Source organism: Ascaphus truei, chromosome 11 (genome assembly GCF_040206685.1).
Source record: "Ascaphus truei isolate aAscTru1 chromosome 11, aAscTru1.hap1, whole genome shotgun sequence".
NCBI classification, from domain to species: Eukaryota; Metazoa; Chordata; class Amphibia; order Anura; family Ascaphidae; genus Ascaphus; species Ascaphus truei.
Genome location: NC_134493.1, coordinates 45,788,025 through 45,813,471, shown reverse-complemented (window position 1 = coordinate 45,813,471; position 25,447 = coordinate 45,788,025). Strand labels below are relative to the sequence as shown.

The 25,447-nt window shown below is 43.3% G+C and overlaps 1 protein-coding gene across 3 annotated transcripts in view; it reads right to left on the bottom strand.

The window, feature by feature from the left end:
* The window catches only part of LOC142463373 (uromodulin-like), a 36,435-nt gene extending 11,745 nt beyond the window's left edge, over positions 1-24,690 (bottom strand). Inside the window, exons 1-12 of one of the 3 annotated variants that reach the window (XM_075566028.1) lie at positions 24,552-24,690; positions 20,270-20,376; positions 18,203-18,253; positions 17,001-17,141; positions 16,449-16,696; positions 16,233-16,349; positions 14,931-15,105; positions 14,185-14,322; positions 3,899-3,913; positions 2,987-3,811; positions 2,756-2,896; positions 424-626 (exon numbers count right to left, since the gene is read on the bottom strand). In XM_075566028.1, the coding sequence (XP_075422143.1) occupies positions 424-626; positions 2,756-2,896; positions 2,987-3,811; positions 3,899-3,913; positions 14,185-14,322; positions 14,931-15,105; positions 16,233-16,349; positions 16,449-16,696; positions 17,001-17,141; positions 18,203-18,253; positions 20,270-20,333 (2,118 nt within the window). In that variant the 5' untranslated portion in view covers positions 20,334-20,376; positions 24,552-24,690. Of the gene's footprint in view, positions 1-423; positions 627-2,755; positions 2,897-2,986; positions 3,812-3,898; positions 3,914-14,184; positions 14,323-14,930; positions 15,106-16,232; positions 16,350-16,448; positions 16,697-17,000; positions 17,142-17,908; positions 17,923-18,202; positions 18,254-20,269; positions 20,377-24,551 lie in introns of those variants that run through there. The other 2 variants (XM_075566029.1, XM_075566030.1) reach the window with 2 other exon arrangements.
* Between the last annotated feature and the right edge of the window lie 757 nt (positions 24,691-25,447).

The following is a 25,447-nucleotide window of genomic DNA, read 5'->3' as shown; positions in this document are numbered from 1 at the left end:
TCGGCGGATCCGTAAGTATCTGCCTAACGGTTTGCTGAATCGGCGGAATGCGTTGGTAATAATAATAATTAAAAAATCCACAAAACGCGAATCGCTCATTTAGAGATTGATCCGCGCAGAACAAAGGAACCGGCCGGTCCACCGTGGATCCAAATCCACCCAAAAATGTGCCCATCTCTATTCCCTAAGAACTGTATATGCACAATAGTCGTGCGTTATTGATCTAATTTGCTTGTGGGCGTTTGGTGGTGATAGGGAATATCCGCGGGCAAAATGACTTGTTGACATGCTCATTTGCAAGCGGGGCGGTAAAATATTGCCAACCTATGATTGTGGTAAAAAGGGTGTTTAGTGATGGTGCTTTTTCTACCTCTGTGTTGGGACGTCCACCACTTTCGCCGCACAATTGGGCGCTGTACTTACTTGGAACTGTGCTCCACAGTAACCACTTCTTGGCAACATTTCGATTGTGACGTAACTTTTCTCGTCTCTTTCAATGAAGCTTGTACAGCTATGATCTCGTAGATGTATCGCTGAAGTATCATAACCCATCTTCTCCAACTGGCACTTGCTATAGGACAGTTTGATTTGGTTTATACCACATACTAGTTCTGGTGAAGTGTAATCTGAAACACAGAAAATAAAACAGAAGCGATTGGACGACATTGTTTTATGAACTGACTAAGGGAAATTAAGAGGTTCAAGCTGACGTTTAAAAAAAAAATATATATATATTTCCCCATTCAATATGTGCATCAATACAATCTGCACACTGACACGTGATTAGCTAAGCTGCACATCGATCCGTTCTTCTGTAATCGATTGCTTGCTCGGGGCTATTTAATTCAGTTCTTGCACAGCATTCTGGGCAATGTAGTCCTGGAATATGATTGACTGGGCAGTCACTAGATACAATTGGTGCACTGCTAGAGAGAGGGCGGGGCTCAAGAGCCAGAGCCTATCAGAAGGGGAGAGGGCGCTGTCACTTTGGAAATGCTTCCTACATTAGATACATTAAAAATATCTTTAAAACTTTTTTTTTCTAATTTTTAAATGCTACAAGTATTTTCTCATAGTACAGAACTGATTTATTAGAAAACCCACACACGTAGGTTATTGCTTGAACTGCTGCTTTAACAGATGACAATGTTGCAATAATATCACGGAAAGGTAAATAGGTACTAGATATGGGGTAGCCAACTCCGGTCCTCAAGGGCCACCAACAGTCAGGGTTTCACGATATCTCTGCTTCAGCACAGGTGGCTCAATCAGTGTCTCAGTCATTCTGACTGAGCCACTTGTGCTGAAGCAGGGATATCCTGAAAACCTGACCTGTTGATAGCCCTTGAGCATGGGTCTCCAAACTCGGTCCCCAAGAGCCGCACACAGGCCAGCTTTTATGGTTATCCCTGTTTCAGCACAGGTGGCTCAATCAGTGGCCACCTGTGCTGAAACAGGGATATCCATAAAAGCTGGCCTGTGTGCGGCTCTTGGGGACCGAGTTTGGAGACCCATGCTCTTGAGGACTGGAGTTGGCTACCCCTGATCTACATTTAGGCCTTGGCCATGTTTGGCGCTTGCTGGCGGAAGCGTGCTGACGCGCGCTCCCGCTCAGCACTGAGCCCCTACAGCCGCAATTAGAGCGGCTTTAGTAGGGGCTCACCTGCGCTTCCGCGCGCTTGCGGAAGCGCAGGTCTTAGGGGAATTTAACATTCCCCCGCTTGCCGGCGAGACAGGCCGGTCACGTGAGCGGTTCGCCCAATGAGGGCGAACCAGCTGCGTGACGTCACTGGCCCGCCCCCGGCCAGTGATGCGCCCGCCCCCGGCCCGCCCCCTGACGGTTTGTCCCCCTTCTGCCCTGATCCATGTCTCCTGTGTGTCTGTGTGTGCATGTCTGTGTGTGCATGTGTGTGTGTGTGCGTGTGTGTGTGTGCATGTGTGTGTGTGTATATGTGTGTGCATGTGTGTGTGCATTGTGTGTGTGTGTATGTGTATGCATGCATGTGTGTGTGTGTATGCATGTGTGTGTGTGTATGCATGTGTGTGTGTGTGTATGTGTATGCATGTGTGTGTGTGCCTTTGTGTGTGTGTGTGTGTGTGTGTGTGTGTGTGTATGCATGTGTATGTGTATGCATGTGTATGTGTGTGTGTGTGTGTATGTATATGTGTGTGTATGTGTGTGTGCATGTGTGTGTGCATTGTGTGTGTGTGTATGTGTATGCATGTGTGTGTGTGTATGCATGTGTGTGTGTGTATGTGTATGCATGTGTGTGTGTGTGTGTGTGTGCCTTTGTGTGTGTGTATGCATGTGCGCCTGTGTGCGCGCGTGTGCGTGCGTGAATATATTTATCAAAGTTGCACAATGTTAATAAATAATTTATTCTCACATGTCTTTTTTTAATTTTTAAAATATTATATAATATACACACACACACACACACACACACACACACACACACACACACACACACACACACACACACACACACACACACACACACACACACACACACACACACACACACACACACGTTCCTCAGTGACACACAAACACACAGACCACTTCAAAGTGACACACACACTGACAGCTACCAAGTGACACACACACACAGTGATACCCGCCTCCCAAGCGCTTGCTGTCTCCTCTGTCAGGACAGCAAAAAGCTCCTGGTAGAGCGAGCGGCAGCAAGCGAGAGCGAGCAGCAGCAGCACCTTAGCGCTTACTATGTCCCAGGCCTAACACTGACACGCTTACTTGCAGGTATGCTTGATTCCAATCCATTGTTAATATCTGAGTCATGTTTGCAGTGACATCCTGATACTCCATTAACATTCCGGCACTCTTCATCAGGAGCACAGTGTGTGGAAGAGCAATTTAACGCACGTAGATTAGGTTCTATGCAGACAAAAGGTTTGCATTAGCATTAGGAAAATGGTTAAGCCCTGGAAGACCAACTGTGACCATATCATATACAAACATTCTTACCAACACAATAGGCCAAATTGCAAAATGGTGTTTGTTCCAATTTGTAGACGTAAAATCCACCTGGACAAGTTCTTATTGAAATGGGAAAAGACCACATGCAGCAATTCCCATACCAGCTTGCACAAGCAGTATGATTTACTATGCCTTCCTCTATTGTTGGATTGCTACCATTCAGCCATATAGGGCTATGTGTCCCACAAGAATACGATTCCACACAATATTCAGGGATTTGCTGATCACTTTGTCCCTGAAATCGATACCATCCTTTCAGATTATTATCACAATGATAATTATTCCAGTAATACCGGTAGTATCCATCATTTTTGTTAGCTGTACTACGCCAATTTTCATCAAGGACTGTGTAGTTGGAGCATGGATCATTGCAGGAAAATGACCCATTGGATTTAGTGCAGTCTGTATGAGAAGGACAATATGTTCTACCTGTATGTTGACATTCATTAATTTCACAGTACCTTCCATCTCCATAATATCCATAAGGGCATCTGCACATGTACCCACCATATGTATTTGTACAAACACCTAAAGGATGACAGTCATTAAGATATTGACTTGAACACTCATCTATGTCAATGCAGCCTGACTCTTGTGTATAAATAAATCCATAAAAGCAAGAACAGTTGTAAGCTCCAATAGAATTCTGGCAATAGCCATTATTACAACGGTGTAACCAGTAATCGGCACATTCGTCAACATCATAGCACAGTGAACCATCGCCTACGAATCCTTGTTTGCAAGTACACTCTTGGTAGCCGCCAAACTCCTCACAGGTTGCATTCGGGTGACATTCAGAGTTTGAGCAATTTCCTACAGTATAAGACAAATAAAAACAATTAATATACTGACACAATTAGTTTACGGATTGTGTTGTGTTTTGCATTGCCTCATGCTTACCTAAGAATTCCAAACCTGTAAAAGCAATGGAAAAAAAATTGTGATTAACCTTTTTAAAACAAACTTCAAACCACCAAATATATCTCAGGTGTTATCTGTCCCCATATAAATATTAGGTTTAGAAATTTAAATGTTCTCCAATACAGTCCTGTGAAGACAGACAGGACCGAATCCCACTTATCGGATGACACTCATACTAGCATAAGTATTCTCATAAACAGTAATGGAGTCTCAATCAAATGTAAACATTTTACCAGTAGAATTGCATTGTTTGGTCTACTAACCACTATATTTGACTGATCTTTATTCCTTTACATTATGATGTAGCCTTTTAAGAATCACGTGTGGTTAGGTATTGGACACTATTTATTTTTGCTTTATGCTATAGCACTATAGTAATAACAGATTGCGTTCATTTTTTTGGAGCTGGTGTTTACTTTTGCTATTTCCTTCTAAAATGTGTGTGTATCGGGAACACAAATGCAGCTCTCTCGTTTTCTTGAAAAAGTAAATATATATTTGATTACGATTGGTGAAATCGATCCCTGTTGGGATATTTATCATGCTATATAATGGGTGAGAGTTTTTATATCCCCATGGCAGTGAGACCCAAAATGGCAGCACGCAACATCATCAAGGACATGTAACAGTGATATAGAGAAGAAGACTGCAATATACTGTAAGTACAAATATAGGATATATATCTGTAGTCTAAATGTAACCTAGGTTGAACTTGATGGACGTATGTCTTTTTGCAACCACATCTACTATGCAACTGTGTAACGATCTCACAAAATAAAAAGTAGAAGAAGATGAAGCAGGGACTTATAATTATGAATAAGCAAATCATCACACCCACACAGGTTGGTGGATAAACAATAAAAGACGGAGCACTTGAAAGAAGGGGGCGCATGCGCGACGGCAGAGAGGATGGACGCGTGATTCCAATGCTCTATGCCCCGCTCGTAAAATAACGCAATAAAATAACCTTTATTTTACACCGAAAAGTTGGAAAATAATTCCTAACATTCTCTCAACTTACCAGGATGGCGAAACGGCAGGCCAAAACCCCGAAATCAAAGGGGCTCCCACAATATTTTGGCAGCACAAGAAACAGCGCGGTTGAAGCTACAATGGCGCCGAGTTCAAATCAGGGCTCTGACTCAGAGCGGGAAGGGGAGAAGGACGGAGAAAATCCTGAATACCGGCCAGTTCGCCTTTGCGACTTTAACCGCCTATATACTGACCTAAAAACTTTACTGCAGGCGGAAATTAAAGAGCTGGGGAGGGAGCTCGGTAGCCTGGGCGAGCGCACAGGACGGGTAGAGACCCAGCTCGATCTAACTACCACAGCTGCTAAACGGAATACCAGAAAAACGGCGGAGATGCAAATCCAAATCAATGATCTCAAAGAAAAGCAAGAAGACGCCGAAAACCGTGAGCGGCGCAATAACATTAGGATCCGGGGGGTTCCCGAGGAGGCAGGGGACTGTGAGGAGTTCGTCCTGAGATGGCTGGAGGATCTGCTACCGGACACCCCCAAGGAGAGATTGGAGATGGATCGCTGCCACAGAGCTCTAAGATCAAGACCCATACAATCTGAACAACCGCGCGACATCATAGTGCGTTTGCACTATTATAAGACCAGAGAGGCCATCCTCCACAAGACGCGAGCTACCCCGGCGGTAGAGTTTGAAGGAGCTAGACTGCTTATCTTCCAGGATCTATCCCCCTTGACATTGCTGCGACGCAGGGCCCTTCTCCCGATAACAAAAATATTGAGGGATCACAGTGTCCGATACCGTTGGACTTTCCCATTTGGGCTCTCAGTCAGCAAAAATGGCAGAGCCTTCTACATGAGGGAGATCGGAGAAGGAGAGGCCTTCCTCCAGAAGCTGAGTCTTAAGGGGGCCCCACCAGCACCGGAGGAGGCAGAGGAGATACCGGGTCCCAGTTGGGCAACAGCGGGACAATCTCCCCGGTCACCTCGCAACAAAAGTTGAGGTTCAGCAAGGAAAAGACTCCTTAAATAAACTACACTGTTTGGTTATAAAGTTTTGCAGTTGTCGGTTGAAGGTTATCTGTTTCACGGCTACAGACTTGCGTCAGCTACATCAAGCTGAGGTGGTTACATGCTCAGAGGAGAGGATCTCGAGTGGCGTGCATAAAGACTCCCCCCGGTGAGAAAACCCTCGTCCGCTCACATGTAACAGATGTTTCACTTACCTGAGTGATGGAAGAAGGAGGCCCAAAGATGGTGGCAGACACGAGGTGGGAAGGAAATCCAGCCTGGAACGCAGGAGCAGGAAATCCCCATCAGCCGAGCGGAGAGTGCGAACACAACCGCCCAGGTCGAACGACGCTCCCAAAATGGCGGCGGCCGGATGTCCGGGCGCCAGTAGCGGAAGTGCGCGGGCGGCCATCTTGGAGGGGGCAGAGTGGAGTCCCGGACGGCACGGGAGGGCGACGCGCATCACGCGAGTGGACCTGACAGGCGGGAATTTCAAAAGTGCTAAGTGCCGCAACAGACGGAGCGGCTGTAACTGCATACGAAGCAGCACTGGAAGGACGAGGGCCCAGTAGACACACCTTAGGAGGGCAATCAGGAGCTGAGGCCCTGGGTCGAGGGAGAAGGGGATAAAAATATGCGGATAAAATAAGGAACGTAGGAATAGTGTCAGCGAACAGGGCAGAGGAAGAGGGAGGCAGGTGAGGAGTACAAGTAGGAGGGCATAGGCCGGGTGAAGTTGAGAAGGAAGAGGAGACAAGAGGGCAGGAATGACTAGGTAAGTGGATAGCGCAAGGGAAGTGATAGTATTACGAAGGGGAAGGGAAGAATAAGTAAGGCGGGTTGCGGTGGGGAGGAGGAAGAAATGGGTAAAGGGGGAAGAGAGGGAGGAAGGTAAGAGCAAGTGATATCAGATAGAGGAAGAAGGTACAGGAAGTGAATAGAGGGCAGCTGTAAGTAGAAGTTGGGTTTGTAGGTTATAGAGTTGCTCGGAGGAGAGAGGGACGCAGGCAATGAGACGGAGTCATAGGAGGTGGAGATGGGGAGAGGAGACGACAGAGACACTGGAAAGGAAACATGGCATAACCAAGAAGGAACCCTAGGTGAGGGAGGGGTTAAAGAGGCACCCAGCCGGATATGTAGCGGAGGGATTGAGACGCAAGAAGTAGCGCTAATTACCTGGGTTAGCGTTAAACCTAGGAATTACAAAGCACAAAAGTTAGGTTTAAGTTTTTCGAGTAGGAGCGGGGCGGGAGCTGAGGGATCTCAGCCTGCTCTGTGGTCCACATGGGCCAGTGGCTGGGTAAGGGTAGTCCCAGCGAAGTCCTTTGGGAGGGACGGGGATCAAGAGGTGAGGTACCATCGGAGGGCGACCAGTGGCAGGTGCCCAGTCCCCAAAGGCATTGGACTCGGAGCCAAGTTGGCAGGGCCACAGCTCGGAGGACATTAATTGTTTACTGTTTTATATGTGTCATCCCCCAGGTTTCCCTGTTGTTTCCCCCCAACCCACAGGACCCACCAATCGAGGATCATCATGAGCGCAACAGTTCAGAGACTGCCTCACTTCGGTCAAGGTTATTGGCGAAGCACACAACACCACCGCCCCCTGTCGCAGGTTCAACCCAACCCCAAGATGAGTAATGATCTGATCCTTATTTCCCATAATGTCAAGGGATTTAACAACCCAATAAAGCGTAGAATTGCTTTCCGGGACTATACCCGTAAAAAAGCAGACATAGTGTTTGTCCAGGAAACACACTTCTCCAAATCTAATTACCCCAACTTCCTGGACAGGCATTATCGGACAGTTTTTATGTCCTCTGCGACAGGTAAGAAACGGGGAGTGGCTATATTAGTGCACCGCAGAGTGCCCTTCCAAGTGGTTAAATCATATAAAGACTCGGACGGACGCTATGTCATAGTCACAGGTACAATTAATAACCAAGAGGTCACATTAATCTCAATATATGCCCCCTGTGAACAGACACCGCAATTCTTTACGTCATTCTTCGATAAACTACACAAGGTGGCAATAGGTTGTATATTCCTTGCAGGAGACATGAACCGCACCCTAGACCCAGACTTGGACAGATGCACGGGGACTAATTTACCACAGAAACATGACGTACTAACCATACTTCAAGGGCTTCGTGATTGTCAATTAATTGACATTTGGAGGGAAAAACACCCCACGGAGAGAGCATACACTTTCTACTCACACCCCCACAACAGATACAGTAGGATAGATTACTTCCTGGTCTCTAACAAAGCGGTTCCCATGGTCTCCCATTCTGGGATCCATGATATTTCATGGTCGGACCACGCACCAATTGAGCTGCGGTGTGCTTTGCGGCTGCTGGACAGACCAGGGGCGAACTGGAAATTAAACGAACTGCTGTTAAAAAACCCAATATCGGAGCGGGCAATAGGAGATAAAATCAAGGAATATTTTGAAATCAATACGGGGAGCGTATCTTCCCATTCAACACTCTGGGAGGCCCATAAGGCGACCATGAGGGGACTTCTAATGAATTTAGCAGCACAAACCAAAAGAGCTAAGGAGTCCCAGATAAAAGATCTGCGAGAGAGACTGGCACACCTTTCCGCACGTCATAGTCTCAATAAACAGAGTACGACCCTAAAGGAACTCTCTGACACCAAAACTAAACTCAATTTGTTGCTAAACTCCAGAGCCGAGAGGGAGCTGGCCTGGTCCAAGCGTAAGTTTTACGACAAAGCCAACAAACCAGATACCTTACTTGCCAATAAATTGCGTAACAAACTCCCTAATTATAGTATCTCCTCAATCCGCACTAAGGGGGGGACCTTACCTCCGACCCTAGAAGAATGGTCGAGGAATTTAAAATTTTTTACGAAGTTCTCTATGATGGAGATAAGGTCAGCCACACACAGAAAATAGGAGAAAAAACCCAGAAGTTCCTAAAAGAGGCACGCCTTCCCAAATTGAGCAGGGCAGAAAAGGAAGCATTACAGGGTGACTTTACGTTCGAGGAATTATCAGAGGTTATAAAGGCCCTTAAACCAGCCAAAGCTCCGGGACCAGATGGTTTTTCAAATTTATATTACAAAAAATTCCTTAAAATACTAGCGCCACAACTTTTAAAATTATTTAATGAAATTTTAGCGGGGGGCTCCTTTCCATCCCAGATGCTCCAGGCCTCAATCTCCCTGATCCACAAGCCAGGCAAGGACCCGGTGGACTGTAAGAGCTACCGGCCCATATCCCTGATCAATTCTGATGTGAAAATATTTTCTAAACTGCTAGCTAACAGGGTGGGCATTGTCCTGCCGGGGCTAATCCACCCGGATCAGGTGGGATTTATTGGAGGAAGGCAAGCGGCAGACAACACTAGACGGATCATAGATTTGATCGATCTGGCCAATAAAAAGAATATCCCGTCTATGCTGTTGAGTCTGGATGCTGAGAAGGCCTTCGATAGGATCGGTTGGTCCTATCTGAGGGCAGTACTAGGAGCATTTGGGTTCGAGGGACGCCTCCTAGAAGCCATCTTAGCCCTGTATAAAGGCCCCACAGCTAGGGTGCGCCATCAGGGCTTCCCATCGGAGCAATTTAACATCTGTAGCGGGACGCGACAGGGGTGCCCCCTGTCCCCTCTGCTGTTTGCATTATGTATAGAACCCCTGGCGGCTCATATTCGCCTAAGCCCAGATATAACAGGGATAGATGTAGGGGACCAATCCCATAAGGTGGCTTTATACGCTGATGACGTCATCCTGACCCTGTCAAGGCCACTTACTTCCCTGCCTAATGTCTTTGAGATTCTGGGAGCGTTCAGCCTCATCTCCGGGTTTAAAATTAACCAGACGAAGTCTGAAGCCCTAAATATTAGTCTCCCACGCCCAATGGAGAAACTAATTGAGCTAAATTTCAATTTTAAATGGCAGGCCTCCTCAATTAAATACTTAGGTATCCAAATTACCAAGACATATGACTCGTTGTACAAAGCAAACTATCCCAAATTATTCCAAGCTCTAAGAGAGGACCTGCGGGTGTGGGCGGGATTTGGAATTTCTTGGTTTGGAAGGATTCAAAGCATAAAGATGAATCTTCTGCCAAGGGTGCTTTACCTGTTCCAGGCCCTGCCGATACCACTGGTGCGGGCAGATATCCTCGCCTTACAGTTAAAGATCATGAAATTCATTTGGCACAAGAAGAGTCCACGAATTGCTAAGAGTATACTAACCAGACCCACGATTAGAGGGGGACTAGCGGTACCTTGCTTGATGGCATATTATAAAGCAGCACGATTGGGTCAGATTGTCCAGTGGCACCTTGATCCGTCCCTGCGGAGATGGGTGGCGCTGGAGAAAACCTGCTGTGCTCCAATTGAGTTGCAAAATCTAATTTGGCTGCCAAATCGGTGTGATAGCACAGTGGGGACGCTGCTGCGGACCATGGTGAACTCTCTGGCGGTATGGAGGAGTTCCAGATTTAAACATAAGTTAACGATGAAACACTCCTTAATGACCCCGCTATTCGATAACCCAGATTTCGCCCCGGGGATGGCCGGTGAGCGGCACTTCAAAATATGGTTACAGTCGGGATTTACGCGGTTAAGAAATCTGAAGGGGCCTACATATATTAAAACATTTGAACACGTCAAATCAGAAAAGGGCCTCCCAAACACCGAATTATTCCACTACCTTCAGATAAGAGCATTCTATAATGAATTTCCAATTAGACCAGCCAGGACCAATTTTGAGCAGCTGTGTTCTAGAGCCACGGACACACGGGGACTTACCTCTAGATTATACCGGGAAGTGATCTGTCCAGATGGACCTGACGCCGACAAAATGAACTACATGACTAAATGGGAGACGGACCTAGGGGAGACTCTAGAGGACAAAGACTGGGAGTGGATCTTACAAGCGGCGGCCAAAAGCTCCATCTGCTCAACGTTAAAAGAGAACGCATATAAGGTCATGATGCGCTGGTATCACACCCCACTACGTCTATCCAAATTCGTCGGCGGTTATTCCCCGCTCTGCCCAAAACAGTGCGGGGAATCAGCAGACCTAGTCCACATGCTGTGGTCCTGCCCGAAGGTACTCCTGATTTGGGAGAGCATTAGAGCATGGGCACAAAGTATCCTCGATTTAGAGGTCCCCCTGGACCCGTGGCTGTTTCTACTGGGCAGGCGGGTACAGGGGTTGCCGGAAACGGCACACAAATTGGTGGCACATATGGCAACAGCCACTAGGTGCGAGATCGCAGCATTGTGGATACAGCAAGATCTACCAATCATCCCCAAAATCCGAAACAGATTATGGCAAGTTTGCCAGATGGAACAGTTGACTAGCTGGGTCAACGACTCTGGCCGAAATTTCTTAAAAGTATGGGAGCCATGGCTTACCCAATCCGACATCCCCGGGGTGGATGCCAGCACAATATTGCAATAATAAACACAAGTGCGTTCTCTGGTGACGGAGCGGAACATACTATAACATAGGCACGTGACAGGTAGGATCCCCCCCGACTATTAAAACCAGAAATAAGAGGAGGAGCCGTCAGGTGTTACAAAGACGGGCGCAGCAAGGACCGAAAGTGGATCTTCTGATATCGAAGAACATGATGACAGTCCATTCCCACCCCCCCTCCCCCCCTCCTTTTCCTTCCTTATTGTTTTTCCCCTCCGTTGTCTAGTCTTTGGTCCGGTGTGTCAGGTTTGTCTAGTCTTGTGAGTGTATGTTGTTAGTCCCCTGTTGCTTTAAAGTGATTTTACCCTTGATGGTGAGAGTGAAAAGGGTAAACCTCGGGGGGTTTCAAATTGTCTTACTATGGGATGTGGCATAATGTATCTGTTGTGAAACCCAATAAAAATCTTGAAGTTAAAAAAAAAAAAAAAGACGGAGCACTTATAAAGACAGTTGAGGACTTCTACAGTAAATTGTACAAGAACACATAATACTGGACATAAACCAATGAAGAACCAGAAGAAACCACAAATGATGAACCATGTCCTTCCAAAAGAACTAGTACATCAAGTCAATGAGGAATGGAAAATCCCCAGGGGAAAAGGGATAACTATTAAAATCTTAAAGAAAGCTGGGTAAGAAACTGAGAATATCCTTGCAGAGCTATTTACATGTTGCCCAAAGAACTGGGACATTCCAAAACAGTGGAACAAGGTCATATTCTCATCCATAGGAAAGAAAACATCAAGAACTATAGACCAATAAGTCTACTTCCAATCAATTACAAGATTTATACAAAGTTACTCACAAATTTGTTTATGTGTTAAACCCCTCTCTGCACTCTGAACATTTACCCCTTTTATCAACTGTTTAATGTGCAGCCATGCTTTAAGTAGACGTGTTTAAAGTAGAATTTTTGTGACAAAGTTTGAAAAGGAAGTTGGGACTCTATTGAATTGATGATCATCTTTTTCTTCTCTTCTCAGGTAAAAACATATTTCAAACTGTCTGTCTTCAGATCATCCCCTGCTGTGTCTATTTAGTTCTATTTAGGTAAAAACATATTTCAAACTATCTGTCTTCAAATCATCCCTTGAAGTGTCTTAATTCAATTTAGCTTTCACACTTGGTCAATGTTGTGGGTAGGTGTGGAAATGTAAGAGGCTGTATGTATGTGTGTATATATATATATATATATATATATATATATATATGTATGTATATGTGTGTGTGTGTGTGTGTATATATATATATGTATATGTGTGTGTGTGTGTGTATATGTATATATATATATACAGTATATATATATATATATACACATCACTCCACATATATTTATTTCATTAACTATCACTCTTTAATCTACTAGCGCTACTATTTGTGTGTATACATAAACTGAGCATAAACTGCTGTTTATGTTTCTAGTGCTTGCCTCAAGCATCCTGCTGCCCTGCTGTTGCTGTTGCATTCTGCCTTGTTTTCTGTTACCTTGACCTCAGCTTGTACCCGGACCGCTGCCTTCTCTGACCCCTGACCTCAGCCTGTATTTGGACTCCCACCTCTACTCCTGGACCCCGGCTACACACAACGACCATCCAACTTCTCCAACCCCAGACCACGGCGAGTATAAGGACCATTCTGACCTCTCCTACCCTGACCCGGCTACACGACCTTCACTCTGCACTCCGGACACGGTTATGCGGTTGTAGGTCGGTGTATATCACTATCCTCACCTCAGCCTTGCGGTCCCGTACTGTTTGTGGTGAGCACTCGTTACAAGCATTGAGTTAACAAAAAAAAAATAGGAGATTTCTAAATCGGGAGCCATGCTTAGGCCGCGTTACAAGCGGATCCGCATTGTAGTGGATCGCGCTATAATGAGGTTGAGCTTCCTATATTGCCAGAGAGACCATCCTGGACACTGTATTTGCTCGCTGCACCACAGATGAGTATCTGTTCACTGCTACTTGCCACCATGGTGCTTTTATATGTATTTGACAAGTTTATTCGCCCTCCAGCTGTTCTAAACAGCACACAGATTGTCTCCAATGAAAGTTTTTCACCATTTTGATGTGAGTTTTTCACCATTTTGATGTGTCGACTACTCTTGTTCTTAATAAATCATTTTATATGCCGTATATGCTATGCAGCTGGTGCTTCTTTTTTCTTTTTTTCTTTTAGGTATTGTGTGATCTGGCCAGATCACTAAAGAAGCTTTGCCTACTCCATACAGTGACTGTAATCTGGATCTGGACATTTTCATCTTTTTCTTCATTTTTGGACTAGTTTGATTTTATTGTATCACTTTCTACACTTTATATATAATCATTTAGTATATTAATATTCACGTTATTATATATAATCACTTCATCACATTTAATCATCCATTCACTTTATAAAATTATTTATACTACTCAGTTAGTGCTACTCGTTGTTTTTGTTTTCTGTAAATATTTATGTGTGTGTGTGTGTGTGTGTGTGTGTGCGTGCGTGCGCGTGTGTGTGCGCGTGTGTGTGTGTGCGTGTGTATATATATATACAGTATACAGTGGTTGACACATCACCAAAAAATCTACTCGCCACACAAAAAAATCTACTCGCCACCTAGTACCAAACGTGTGCTGCTTGGGCCAATATTTACTCGCCCGGGGGTTAAATCCACTCGCCCGGGGCGAGCAAATGTATAGGTTTGTCGAACACTGTATATATATATATATATATATATATATATATATATATATATATATATATATATATATATATATATTTATATTTATATATGTATACATACTGGTACACCCAATTTTGAAATGAAACTTACCAGTGAATCCCAATATTTTTACAGATATTGATCCAATACTAATTACATCTAGAATCCAGGATCCAGAAGCTGGTTGTTTAATCAGCAAGGAACGCCCAGAAATGTATGACTGTTGCTTCTCAAATTCAACATTGTTTCCTAAAAATAGAGCAGTAATTAGAACTCCACACAGTTTATTCACATGCCTTTAATGCTGCTACCAAAGACTACCTACCTCAGCCACCTATATTTTGGTAACATTGTGGAATGAGCCATGTTTACTAAAGCTCCTTATAGCCCATTCTGCTCCCTTGAGCAAAGATTATCTGACTGTAACCTACCTCTTGCAACTGCAGGACTCTCTGATGGAAGCCTTAGTGATTGTGGGAGAATGAGCAATACCGTAGGTAGGTTACCTGTGCAGATCTGCAGCCTGCTTCACAGTGGCATGCAATTTACAGGTCAGTAAAAAGGTCTGATTACCACTATTCTTTTGTCTGCACATGCAGCTATTTTCTATGTATCTGAATACAGCTGCATTAGTGTCCTAAGGTAAGGATGATGGCTTTATATATTTACGAGAGAGAATGGTATTTTTTCAGAGATAACACCTGGGGAATGAAACTTCTTCAGTTGCTTTGTGTAGGTAATTAAATTCCTGTATGTCATTATTGCCTTACAATCTGTGAATTGGGGTACAAAAAACTTTGGTCGTGCTGTTAAGGAAGTTTTATAGTGTTTAAAGAACTCCGTAGTGAGATACTCACCAGTTGGATCGGAAAAGGTGACGTTAACATCACCACTGGTGGTAATCAGCAAATAAGTTAATGATGTAATGTTAAACTCTTCACGATGACCACCAGAGACATTTAAATTAACATTTAGGATGCGCACAGAAGAATTAACTGGTTTAGCAAGAAGCAAATCCAAGCCATAGAGAGCCTGCAGAACACAAGGAAGGTAGAATAATATTAGGTTCTTTTTTGTCCCCAGCATAAAACAATATCAATGAATAGATACCAAAAAAAATTGCTCTTAAACAGGAAATACTAACATATCGCCCCCCTCCCCCCCCCAAGCAGGTGGACTCTGGAACTGAACCCATTCGTTTCAGCTCTGGGGACCCCTGCTTCCCAACAAACTTATCAGCATACTGGGTGCTGGTAGCAGCTCTGGCTGGGCTAGCTGGGGATCAGGTAATAGTGGCATTTAAAGCTTCCATGTCCCTTGGGCCAATAAGAAGCTGTGACGCCCTGGGCCGTTTTAAGACCTTCGCAGGCCCTAGGCACTTTTATTTCTGGAGGCCTGTGTCCGATATTTTTACTCATTTTTATGCTAATTTCATCGTTTGTTTGTTTCTTTCGATACTAGCGATATTTGGCATTGATACTTTTGTTTCGATATTTAAAGTATCGATACTTCGATGGCATTTTAAATTAAAATTTGCTTTTTTCTCTTATTTTGTGATTTTTGTTTAAGTAATTTTTCAAGTGAAATCTTGTAGGCCCTAAAAGGTTCATAGGCCCTAAGCACTGTGCCCAGTCGGCCTAATGTATAAAGCGGCCCTGGTAACGTCATCTGGCACGGCTTCCTATTGGACCGCGTGACATGGAGCTTTAAACCTGATGGAGATACCGGCGCCCCTATGGAGGTAAGTACTCGGGAAACAGGGGTCCCCTAAGCTGAAATAAATTGGGTTCTGGTCCGGAGACCCCCTGCTTCAATCCGATTTTTCTTCTTTTTTTCTCCTGTTTAAACACAGCACTTGGATTGTGCTTTTAAAAGATATAATAAAAATAAACATAGTTGTACAAACAACTTTGATGAGAAATTAGATATTGGGTTATTTAATATAGCTGAATACCACATCATCAACTAACAGATAATCACTACATACAGCAGATGCATTCTACTCATTTTGTGTAGAGGGCGACAGGCTTGATGCTGAACTGTGTTTTTTGAACAGCAATTAATAATGAACCTGAATGCAAAACATATTGTAGTTGTATGGATTCAAGTTTTTGGAAGAGAAAAGCACAATGTAATGTGCACTTTAGCAAAGTACTTACCTGCTGTATGCTATATCTGTTAACCATTAAAAACTGTCCAAAGCTCTGAGATGCAATTTCATTAAATAAACTTCTCTGCAAAGTAATATCACAATACCCGGTGACCATGAAGAAAATCTGGGGAGAAAATGAAACCATGAGTACAACCTCACTAATATGACATAGACAGGTACAGTGCATACGTTTTCCGATGCAGTAATTAGTTGTATTACATACCTGAGATTGTTTTTCATCTAATAAATTGTAAACCTCATTTAAAAGCTCAGTGTTGTCATAATCAAGCATAGAACCACCACTTAAAACCAAAATAAAAGTGCCAGCGGGTGAGATCTCCAACGCTCTCTTCAGACTGCCCAGAAGTGATAGATTGCAGTCATATTGCCTGTAATAGTCGTAGTAATAATCATAAGACCTGATCTGGTTGAAAAACTCATCCTTGGTGGTGAAAACGTATTCTGAAAGAGCTGAAAAAAGATTTTCAAGCTATAAGTAAAGCAGAATACCATCTGATCTACACTCTCAAAACAACAGTGACACTGTGCTGTAGGTTGTTTTAAAAGACATATGGAGCGTTAGGTAGGTTCATCCCGGCAAATCGTCTCGTGGCGCCGAGCATTTGAATTTGGCTATGAAATTGTCATGTTTGAAATTGACTATGCTTCATAGTCATCATCAGTAATCCCCATCACAGATTGTTAAATTGCATATAAAAAAAATACTAAGTAAAAAAATATATATATATATTTGCTCATTTGGCTTTGCATTTACCTGAATTCACATTCTTCATGAATGTATATTGTCGGTCACCACAGGGAAATGCTTCTGTTACACGACTAATAAGTCTTTCCGTGGTATAGTAATAGTCCCATGTTGGTACAGAGTCCACTATCAATGTGAAAGAAGTGGCTTCTGCAACAAAAATGAGACACACACATATATATTTATATTTATTACAGATGTGCAAAACTTTCCAAACGTTTCTCTACCCCCCTCTTTTCCCCCCTCTCTTCTCCCCTTTTCATCCCCCTCTCTCACTCACCTTATTTTAGCTGATTTTATGAATTATGGGACAATGCTTTGCACATCTCTAATTTTAACCCCCCTTTGGGATTACTAGGGATTTAAGGGGTTAACTGTGTGGACCCCCACAGAGTAACACCCCTTCCCAATCACATGGGGCTGGGGGACTGGGCAGAATCATAGCCCCACCCTCTTCTGCCTAGTGATAGTGACGCCATTGCAGGACATATACAGTATAGAGGGGAGAGGTTTTTTAGAAGGTCAGGTCCCAGGAGGAGTTGAAGAAGAGGGATCTCACTGTGAATAGTGTATATAGGGTTACAATATAGATATGTATAGTACATGGTAAGGATCCCTTTTATTGTTTTCTAGTTAGGGACAGTGCCCTGTTTAGATAGCGTTCCCAGACATGGCTCCACACTACTCATTCACAGAGAGGCAGCCTCTGCCCAGAGGGGGCTCCACAGGCCACAGCCATAGTTGGACCAGCGTCATCGGAGGGTCCATAGCTGACTCACCCAGAAGGCCACGTGGTTCAATGTTCTTACCGCCAAATACATTCTGACACATTGAAATACCCCTGTATGCACTGAAATACCTCTCTGTGTGCACTGACATGCCCCTCTGTGTGCACCTCTCTGTGTGCACTGATGTACCTCTCTGTGTGCACTGACGTACCTCGCTGTGTGCACTGACGTACCTCTCTGTGTGCACTGACATACCTCTCTGTGTGCACTCACGTACCTCGCTGTGTGCACTGAAATACCTCTGTGCACTGACATAACTCTCTGTGTGCACTGACGTACCTCTCTGTGTGCACCTCTCTGTGTGCACTGACGTACCTCTCTGTGTCCACTGAGGTACCTCTCTGTGTGCACTGAGATACCTCTGTGTGCACTGATGTACCTCTCTGTGTGCACTTACATACCTCTCTGTGTGCACTTACATACCTCTCTGTGTGCACTGGCGTTCAGGAGCTGGAGTGCTGTAAAATCCATTATCTGAAAACCACATTCAATTGATTTTTAAGGGATTATTCACTAAACATTGAAAGTTACACTGATAATAAATAAAGTAAAAAAAAAATATTAATAATTTTTTATTTCATTGGTGTTTTATTACATTGATTTACGATATTGTGGCTCCATACTTAAAGTTTCATGTAGTAGGCAAAAAAAACATAATTTATTTTAAAGCAATTTATTCATATTATTACCATCCTTACAATCCTTCTTAAAATAAAATTATTTACACATTTACAAGTTTCTAAAAGTGAATTTCCTTTAGGAAACACATTTGGTGATGTTACCCACTGTAACACCTTGTGGATTTCCCATAGTGAAAACTTTGAATACAACAAATGATGGTATTTTAAAAAATTAATTAAAAAATTAAAAAAAACGGGTCTGCTTCTTTGTGACTAATATAAGTTATAAAAAAAACAACAATTTGAAAATGTTTTGCATTGACGAGAATTCATTTCACCCAAATCTTTAAAAGTGAAACCGGACTTTGCATATCTCCATCTGGGATTATTTACAATTCTCAGTATATTTAGAGTAACAGTTGATATGAAGTATTGACTTACAATACTTATGGAAATGGAACCCTGTGAAAGATACTGTACTGCAAGACTTGGAAAGGTATCCAGTTAAAAACACACGTTACTGTTTGTTCCAGGACAAATGACCATATTTCATTGCATTTATGTAATCTGAAGCATGGTTTTCTTGACAATAGTTGTGTAACTTAATACTACCAAACGGGTCGGTGTTATTGCTATTCAGGAATTTCCCATGTAGTGCATCCACCACTCATATGAATACAGCACTGACATTATACAAACAAAAGAAGGAATGTTTCCTTCTGTCTCTTAAAGAAATACAGGCATGGCAGGCTTTCTGCGCTCTCACAAACTGGAGATGGGCAAAAACTTCTGCAAGAGATCGCGAGCCAGGCCCTTCCCGAGGCAGGGGTGCCCGTCTCCACTTCTCAAGCCCCCCGCCCCATCCCCAACAGTTCAGGTTTTCAGGATGGCTTCAGCACAGGTTTGCTCAATCCGTGTCTGCTTCAGCACAGGTGGCTCAATCAGAGGCTCAGTCAAAGACTGAGCATCTGATTGAGCCACCCATGCTGAAGTTGGGATACCCTGAAAACCTGACCTGTTGGGGGGGAGGACTGGAGTTGTCCCCCCTTGGATTAGGTCAAGGTGCATTGAAATTTTGCTTAAGGTGCTAAATGGCAAAATTCTGCAAAATCACTAGATTTGCTTGGTGCGGAGACTATACACAGGGCCGTGTTTTGCTCATTCTCTGGCGATATTTTGCAGAACGCCTGCGGAATTGCAAAATCTAAGACTTCTTTAGCAACATCATTTCGCAAGAAATCGAATTTGGGAGGAACAAAAAAAGTGCTTAATATTTAGCAAATGCATAGTAGACAGTTTCCCTCGTCTCTATGCACAACCTTTATTGGGGCAAAACATTTGTGTACAGTACACCTAAGGGGCAATACAACTGGAATTTATTTGTTTTATTTTAATAGATGCAGCATGTAATGTAATTATCTAAGCTGCCGATCGATCCGTTCTCCCATGATAAATCAGCAAAGATCCTGCTTCCCAGGGTTCCCAATATGGCCGCCTATTTCAAAAGGGGAAGCGCCGAGCATTTGTAAATGGTTGCTGAGCCTCGGATTGAGCCACCTGTGCAGAAGCAATGACTGATTGGGCCACCTGTGCTGAGGCAGGGATAGCCTTAAAACCTGACCTGTTGGTTGCTCTTGAGAACTGGAGTGGGCCATCCCTGATCTAATGCTACACAACCGATGTATTAAAAAAAATACATAGGATTTTGAATGTGAGCTTAATACATTAAAACTAATTTTAAAAAATGCATAATGAGTGTGGGCGGGGAGAGGGAATAAATACAATACAGTACAAGTATTATCTAATACTTAACTGATTTTTTTTTATTTTAAGCACATACTGTGTAGGACTTTGAATGTATTTAACTTACACCAAGATTGAGACGATGCCAGGTTAATGGCGCAGAAGATTAGCAAAAGATGGAACTGATACATTTCCTCCGATGCGGCACCTTAAATGGAAACGAAGACTTTGCCCCTGTAAAAGGAAAAGTTATGGGACAGCACAAATGGACAGAGAAGCTAACACCACGTGAACAGCCTCTACTGTACTGCTAGATATTCTATATGCAAGTGCTGTGTGTAGCCACAGCTGCTAACATCTCATTTGAAAAGGATAAACCAGCAGGTGAATGTATAAGGATATAACTTAATCACATGCATTCATCGTTTAGAATGGTTGAATCTGAAGTCGTTAGTGAGTCCCATTTAGGATACTATTAAACTAATGATATTTATACACTTAATTAATCACTGCAAATAAAACATATCAGTGGTCATTTTTTTTTAATGTTGATCGGGAAAATATTTGTAAATAATATTAACTAACATTTCTGTTTTTATCATTTAACTTATGTTGTGACCGTACCTAGCAGGTATTCTGCAGGCACAGTGGCTGCATTAATACATCTGTGTTATTATTGGCATACAGACAGAAAACAAAACAAACAATAAACAAAAATAGTCCTTGGCGCACTATCTGGTATATAACCTGACAGAAAAAGGAGAAGTCCGAAGTTCCTGGTGATGAGTGTTATGCCCAAGATCCGATGGCACTCTGAGTCCTCTGAGTCCTTCCAGGTGGTTGAATCAGATCTGTAATGGTATAGAAAACAAGACAACCATTGCGTAGTATTTTTGGTCAACTGCTGACTCCCCCACCGTTGCCAGCTACTTACTTAAAAATAGATTTAAAAAGGCCTCAAAAGGTATCTTTAACTTCTTTCCCAGCTGTCTGATCCCAGGTTAGTTGTCAGGCGAGAAGACCCCTCTTTTCAGATAGATGTCTCTCACCAACACGACCCGGAATGCAAGGGAATATGAAGGGACCAATGGTATGATACCGTAACAATTTATTAAAAACTTACAGAACTATACAACAGTGCACTCACATGTCGATAATCCCTATGTGTAGGATACAACGTGCCGTCCGCTTGCGTGAGTGAGTGTCGGGATGATGCAGACGGAGGTGAGACCAAGCGTGATTCCCCGCTTCGTGGCCGCGACTCGGAGCGCCTCGTCTCCCTCAGATGACGTCACTGCTCAAACCGCCACTCTTTCCCCACACCTGCGTGCACGCCGTATCACGTCTACAGAAGCTCCATCCTACGCGCGTTTCGTGACTGCTGACGTCACTTCTTCAGGGGTAATGGAGCAATGATGGTAATACGTGCTATTTAAACACATTTGGAAATGTCTGCAGTGCTCCTATTGGATAGTTGCCCAACTAGAAACTCCTGCTTAATGCATTACACTTGTAATCAACTCGGACTTGATGGACATGCATGTTACATAGATTACACATAACACAATAAAAACTTGTATTTGACACATATCTGTTACAGCAAAAGACAAACAGTTAGTGTTTATACACGTTAAAAAATTAAAAATTAAGTAGATAGTGATTGTGGGGGTTACTGAACCTTACACTGCAAGGAAAACTACCCGCTATTTGATCCGTTAGAGAACACAGAGGAAAAGAGTTGGAATCAGAGGATTAGTCAGCAGATATCCTTTAGAATATAGAATTGACCTAGCCATCTTTTAAAAAAGATGCCAGATCAAATTCTATATTGAGGCCTTTTGGGGTGAGGGTTTTAAGGGTATATATCCAGAAGCTTTCGCGTCTGGATATTAGATTCATCTTATCTTATCTCCCCCTCTCCAATTTTGTTTACTAATCCTACAGGGTTTTGAGAGGGGGAGAGGGGGAGATGGCTAGGTCAATTCTATATTCTAAAGGATATCTGCTGACTAATCCTCCGATTCCAACTCTTTTCCTCTGTGTTCTCTAACGGATCAAATAGCGGGTAGTTTTCCTTGCAGTGTAAGGTTCAGTAACCCCCACAATCACTATCTACTTAATTTTTAATTTTTAATTTTTTAAAGTGTATAAACACTAACTGTTTGTCTTTTGCTGTAACAGATATGTGTCAAATACAAGTTTTTATTGTGTTATGTGTAATCTATGTAACATGCATGTCCATCAAGTCCGAGTTGATTACAAGTGTAATGCATTAAGCAGGTGTTTCTAGTTGGGCAACTATCCAATAGGAGCACTGCGGAGATTCCCAAATGTGTTTAAATAGCACGTATTACCATCATTGCTCCATTACCCCTGAAGAAGTGACGTCAGCAGTCACGAAACACGCGTAGGGTGGAGCTTCTGTAGACGTGATACGACGTGCACGCAGGTGTGGGGAAAGAGTGGCGGTTTGAGCAGTGACGTCATCTGAGGGAGACGAGGCGCTCCGAGTCGCGGCCACGAAGTGGGGAATCACGCTTGGTCTCACCTCCGTCTGCATCATCCCGACACTCACTCACGCAAGCGGACGGCACGTTGTATCCTACACATAGGGATTATCGACATGTGAGTGCACTGTTGTATAGTTCTGTAAGTTTTTAATAAATTGTTACGGTATCATACCATTGGTCCCTTCATATTCCCTTGTATTCCGGGTCGTGTTGGTGAGAGACATCTATCTGAAAAGAGGGGTCTTCTCGCCTGACAACTAACCTGGGATCAGACAGCTGGGAAAGAAGTTAAAGATACCTTTTGAGGCCTTTTTAAATCTATTTTTAAGTAAGTAGCTGGCAACGGTGGGGGAGTCAGCAGTTGACCAGAAATACTACGCAATGGTTGTCTTCTTTTCTATACCATTACAGATCTGATTAAACCACCTGGAAGGACTCAGAGTGCCATCGGATCTTGGGCATAACACTCTCATCACCAGGAACTTTGGACTTCTACTTTTTCTGTCAGGTTATATACCAGATAGTGCGCCAAGGACTATTTTTGTTTATTGTTTGTTTTGTTTTCTGTCTGTATGCTATTGCTGTACACTCCTTGTGGATAGGTTTGTGTTCTAATCCTTAGGCAGCCGTTTTTTCAGTCTGTCTAACCAGTCTGTAGGATTCACCATTAATGTATTGTTGTATCTTTTAAAGAAGATTCAACATTTGGAGCACTTATATATCACTATCGTGTATTGTTAAGCTAGGATAATAGGGTGAGCTCTTAGTATATGTTTTAGTTTAATTTTTTACCACTGTGTTATTAATGGGATGGAGCAAACTAAATGCACTTTCACTCCCTACCCTCCAACCCCATTCAGAGCTCTCTGAACATAAAGGAACATTTTCAGACTTTCCAAACTATCGATAAAATACTTCTCTTGCTATATTTATTTCAGAACTCGGTCTTATATGCTGTGAATCCCCTATAGGAATGTCCATAGGTTTTCTGTGCAACTTAAAGGAGCATTTCATGCCCTCTTTTTATTTATTAACATAGGATTGAAGCAGGGGGTCTCCCGAGCGCAACCCCATTAGTTTCAGCTCAGCGGACCCCCTGCGTCCCGAGATACAGACCTGCAAACAGGACACCGGTATCTCTGCAAAGTTTAAAGCCCCCGTGTCATGTGGGCCAATTGGAAACCAAACCTGATGATGTCGCGGCTTCGTATTGGCTCACAGAGCTTTGAAACACCGCCATAACATGAACCTTGCTAGCCAAGCGGAAAGGCTACTGGCACACCCTATGGAGGTAATTATCTCCGGAAGCTAGGGTTCCCCGGAACTGAAATCAATGGGATTCAGCTCCGGAGACCCCCTGCTTCAATCTCATGTTTAAAACATTACAATAATTCTTCCAAAAATTTGCAAGATTAGATCGTCCCTTTAAGGGCAATTATTCTGCAAAAATGTGTCATGTTTACTTTGAAATATGTATTTGACTGTAACACTGCATAACTACATAATCATTTAAGGATATTGCTGGTTATGTAAATAATTTATACTGTATATAACTAGAAATGCTATTTCTAATTCAAAAGGGAAGATGGGACCAAATGGTGGAGGCATAGTTTATAAATTCCTTTCATATTGAATTCCAGATTTGTGTAACTTTAAGGATATCTTCTGAGACATAATCCCACCAACAAAGGTTGGATGGCAACACCTACAATGCCATATTTATGATACTGTGCTAATCCATAAGGCACTTTACAGCTCATTAATATAAACACACCATAAGGGACCCTATGGCCTAGCAACATTTAGTACTATGGACCTACTGTATAACATTTGTAAAGTTCTATTTACAGCACTGCTTACCTTATTATTTAAAGAATGTTGTCAATAAAATGTACTTACTTTAAGCAGTTGTGGATTTCTATACTGCAACTCACTACCTGTTGAACAAACTCTGATTGAGGAGCAGATGCACTCTTACTTATATAGGGTGCTGCTATACTTGCACCAATTATCGGCCTTCCTGAACGGCAAGGGGTTGTATTACTTATCTGCCTTTTGTTGCTACTTTTCTTTATTTTGCCCTATTATGAATACACATTTAAAGAATGAAACTTAATATTTTGACAGCTCTGTTTGAGGCCACTGCATGCAGAATTTCAACCCTGATTGTTTTGTTTGGTTGTGTTAAATGTGTATCAACAACAAATAACAAACATTATAGAAACTAAGGGGTAGGTCCTCAGAAATCCATTAAATACGTTAAATAACTTCAGTTAAGTGCAAACGGGTATCTTCAAAGCACCCAACGAGGTGTTAGGTGCTGTCTTAGGCTGCGTTCATGCTTAGCGCAGCGGCACGAACAAATGGCCGTGCCTCAGTGAGGAAGCCCATAGAGCGCACGGGTGTGCGATCGTGGCCGATTTGTCTAAATAATTTGATTTTGTCCGGTCACGTGAGCGGTTCAGCCAATGATGGCGAACCAGCTCCGTGACATCACGGCCACGCCTCCGCCACCCCACCGCATGTCCCCCTACTAGGCCACAAATCACCTCTGCTGCAGGCCACGCGATCCGTTGCGCGGTCATGGCCTCGGCCTTACAGGTAAGACGACCTACATTAATGGACCTTTTTGCTAATGATATGCAAAAGAGTTGGGGCCCACCTCAACGCATATCCACCGCAGTCTGTTAAAGTGAACGAGGGAAATAACACATTTTTATTTAGGTCGTGGGCATACCTGGCGTTAGGTGCTTCCATCTCCCAGCACCAATCGCCAGGTTTAGACTGGGAGAAAA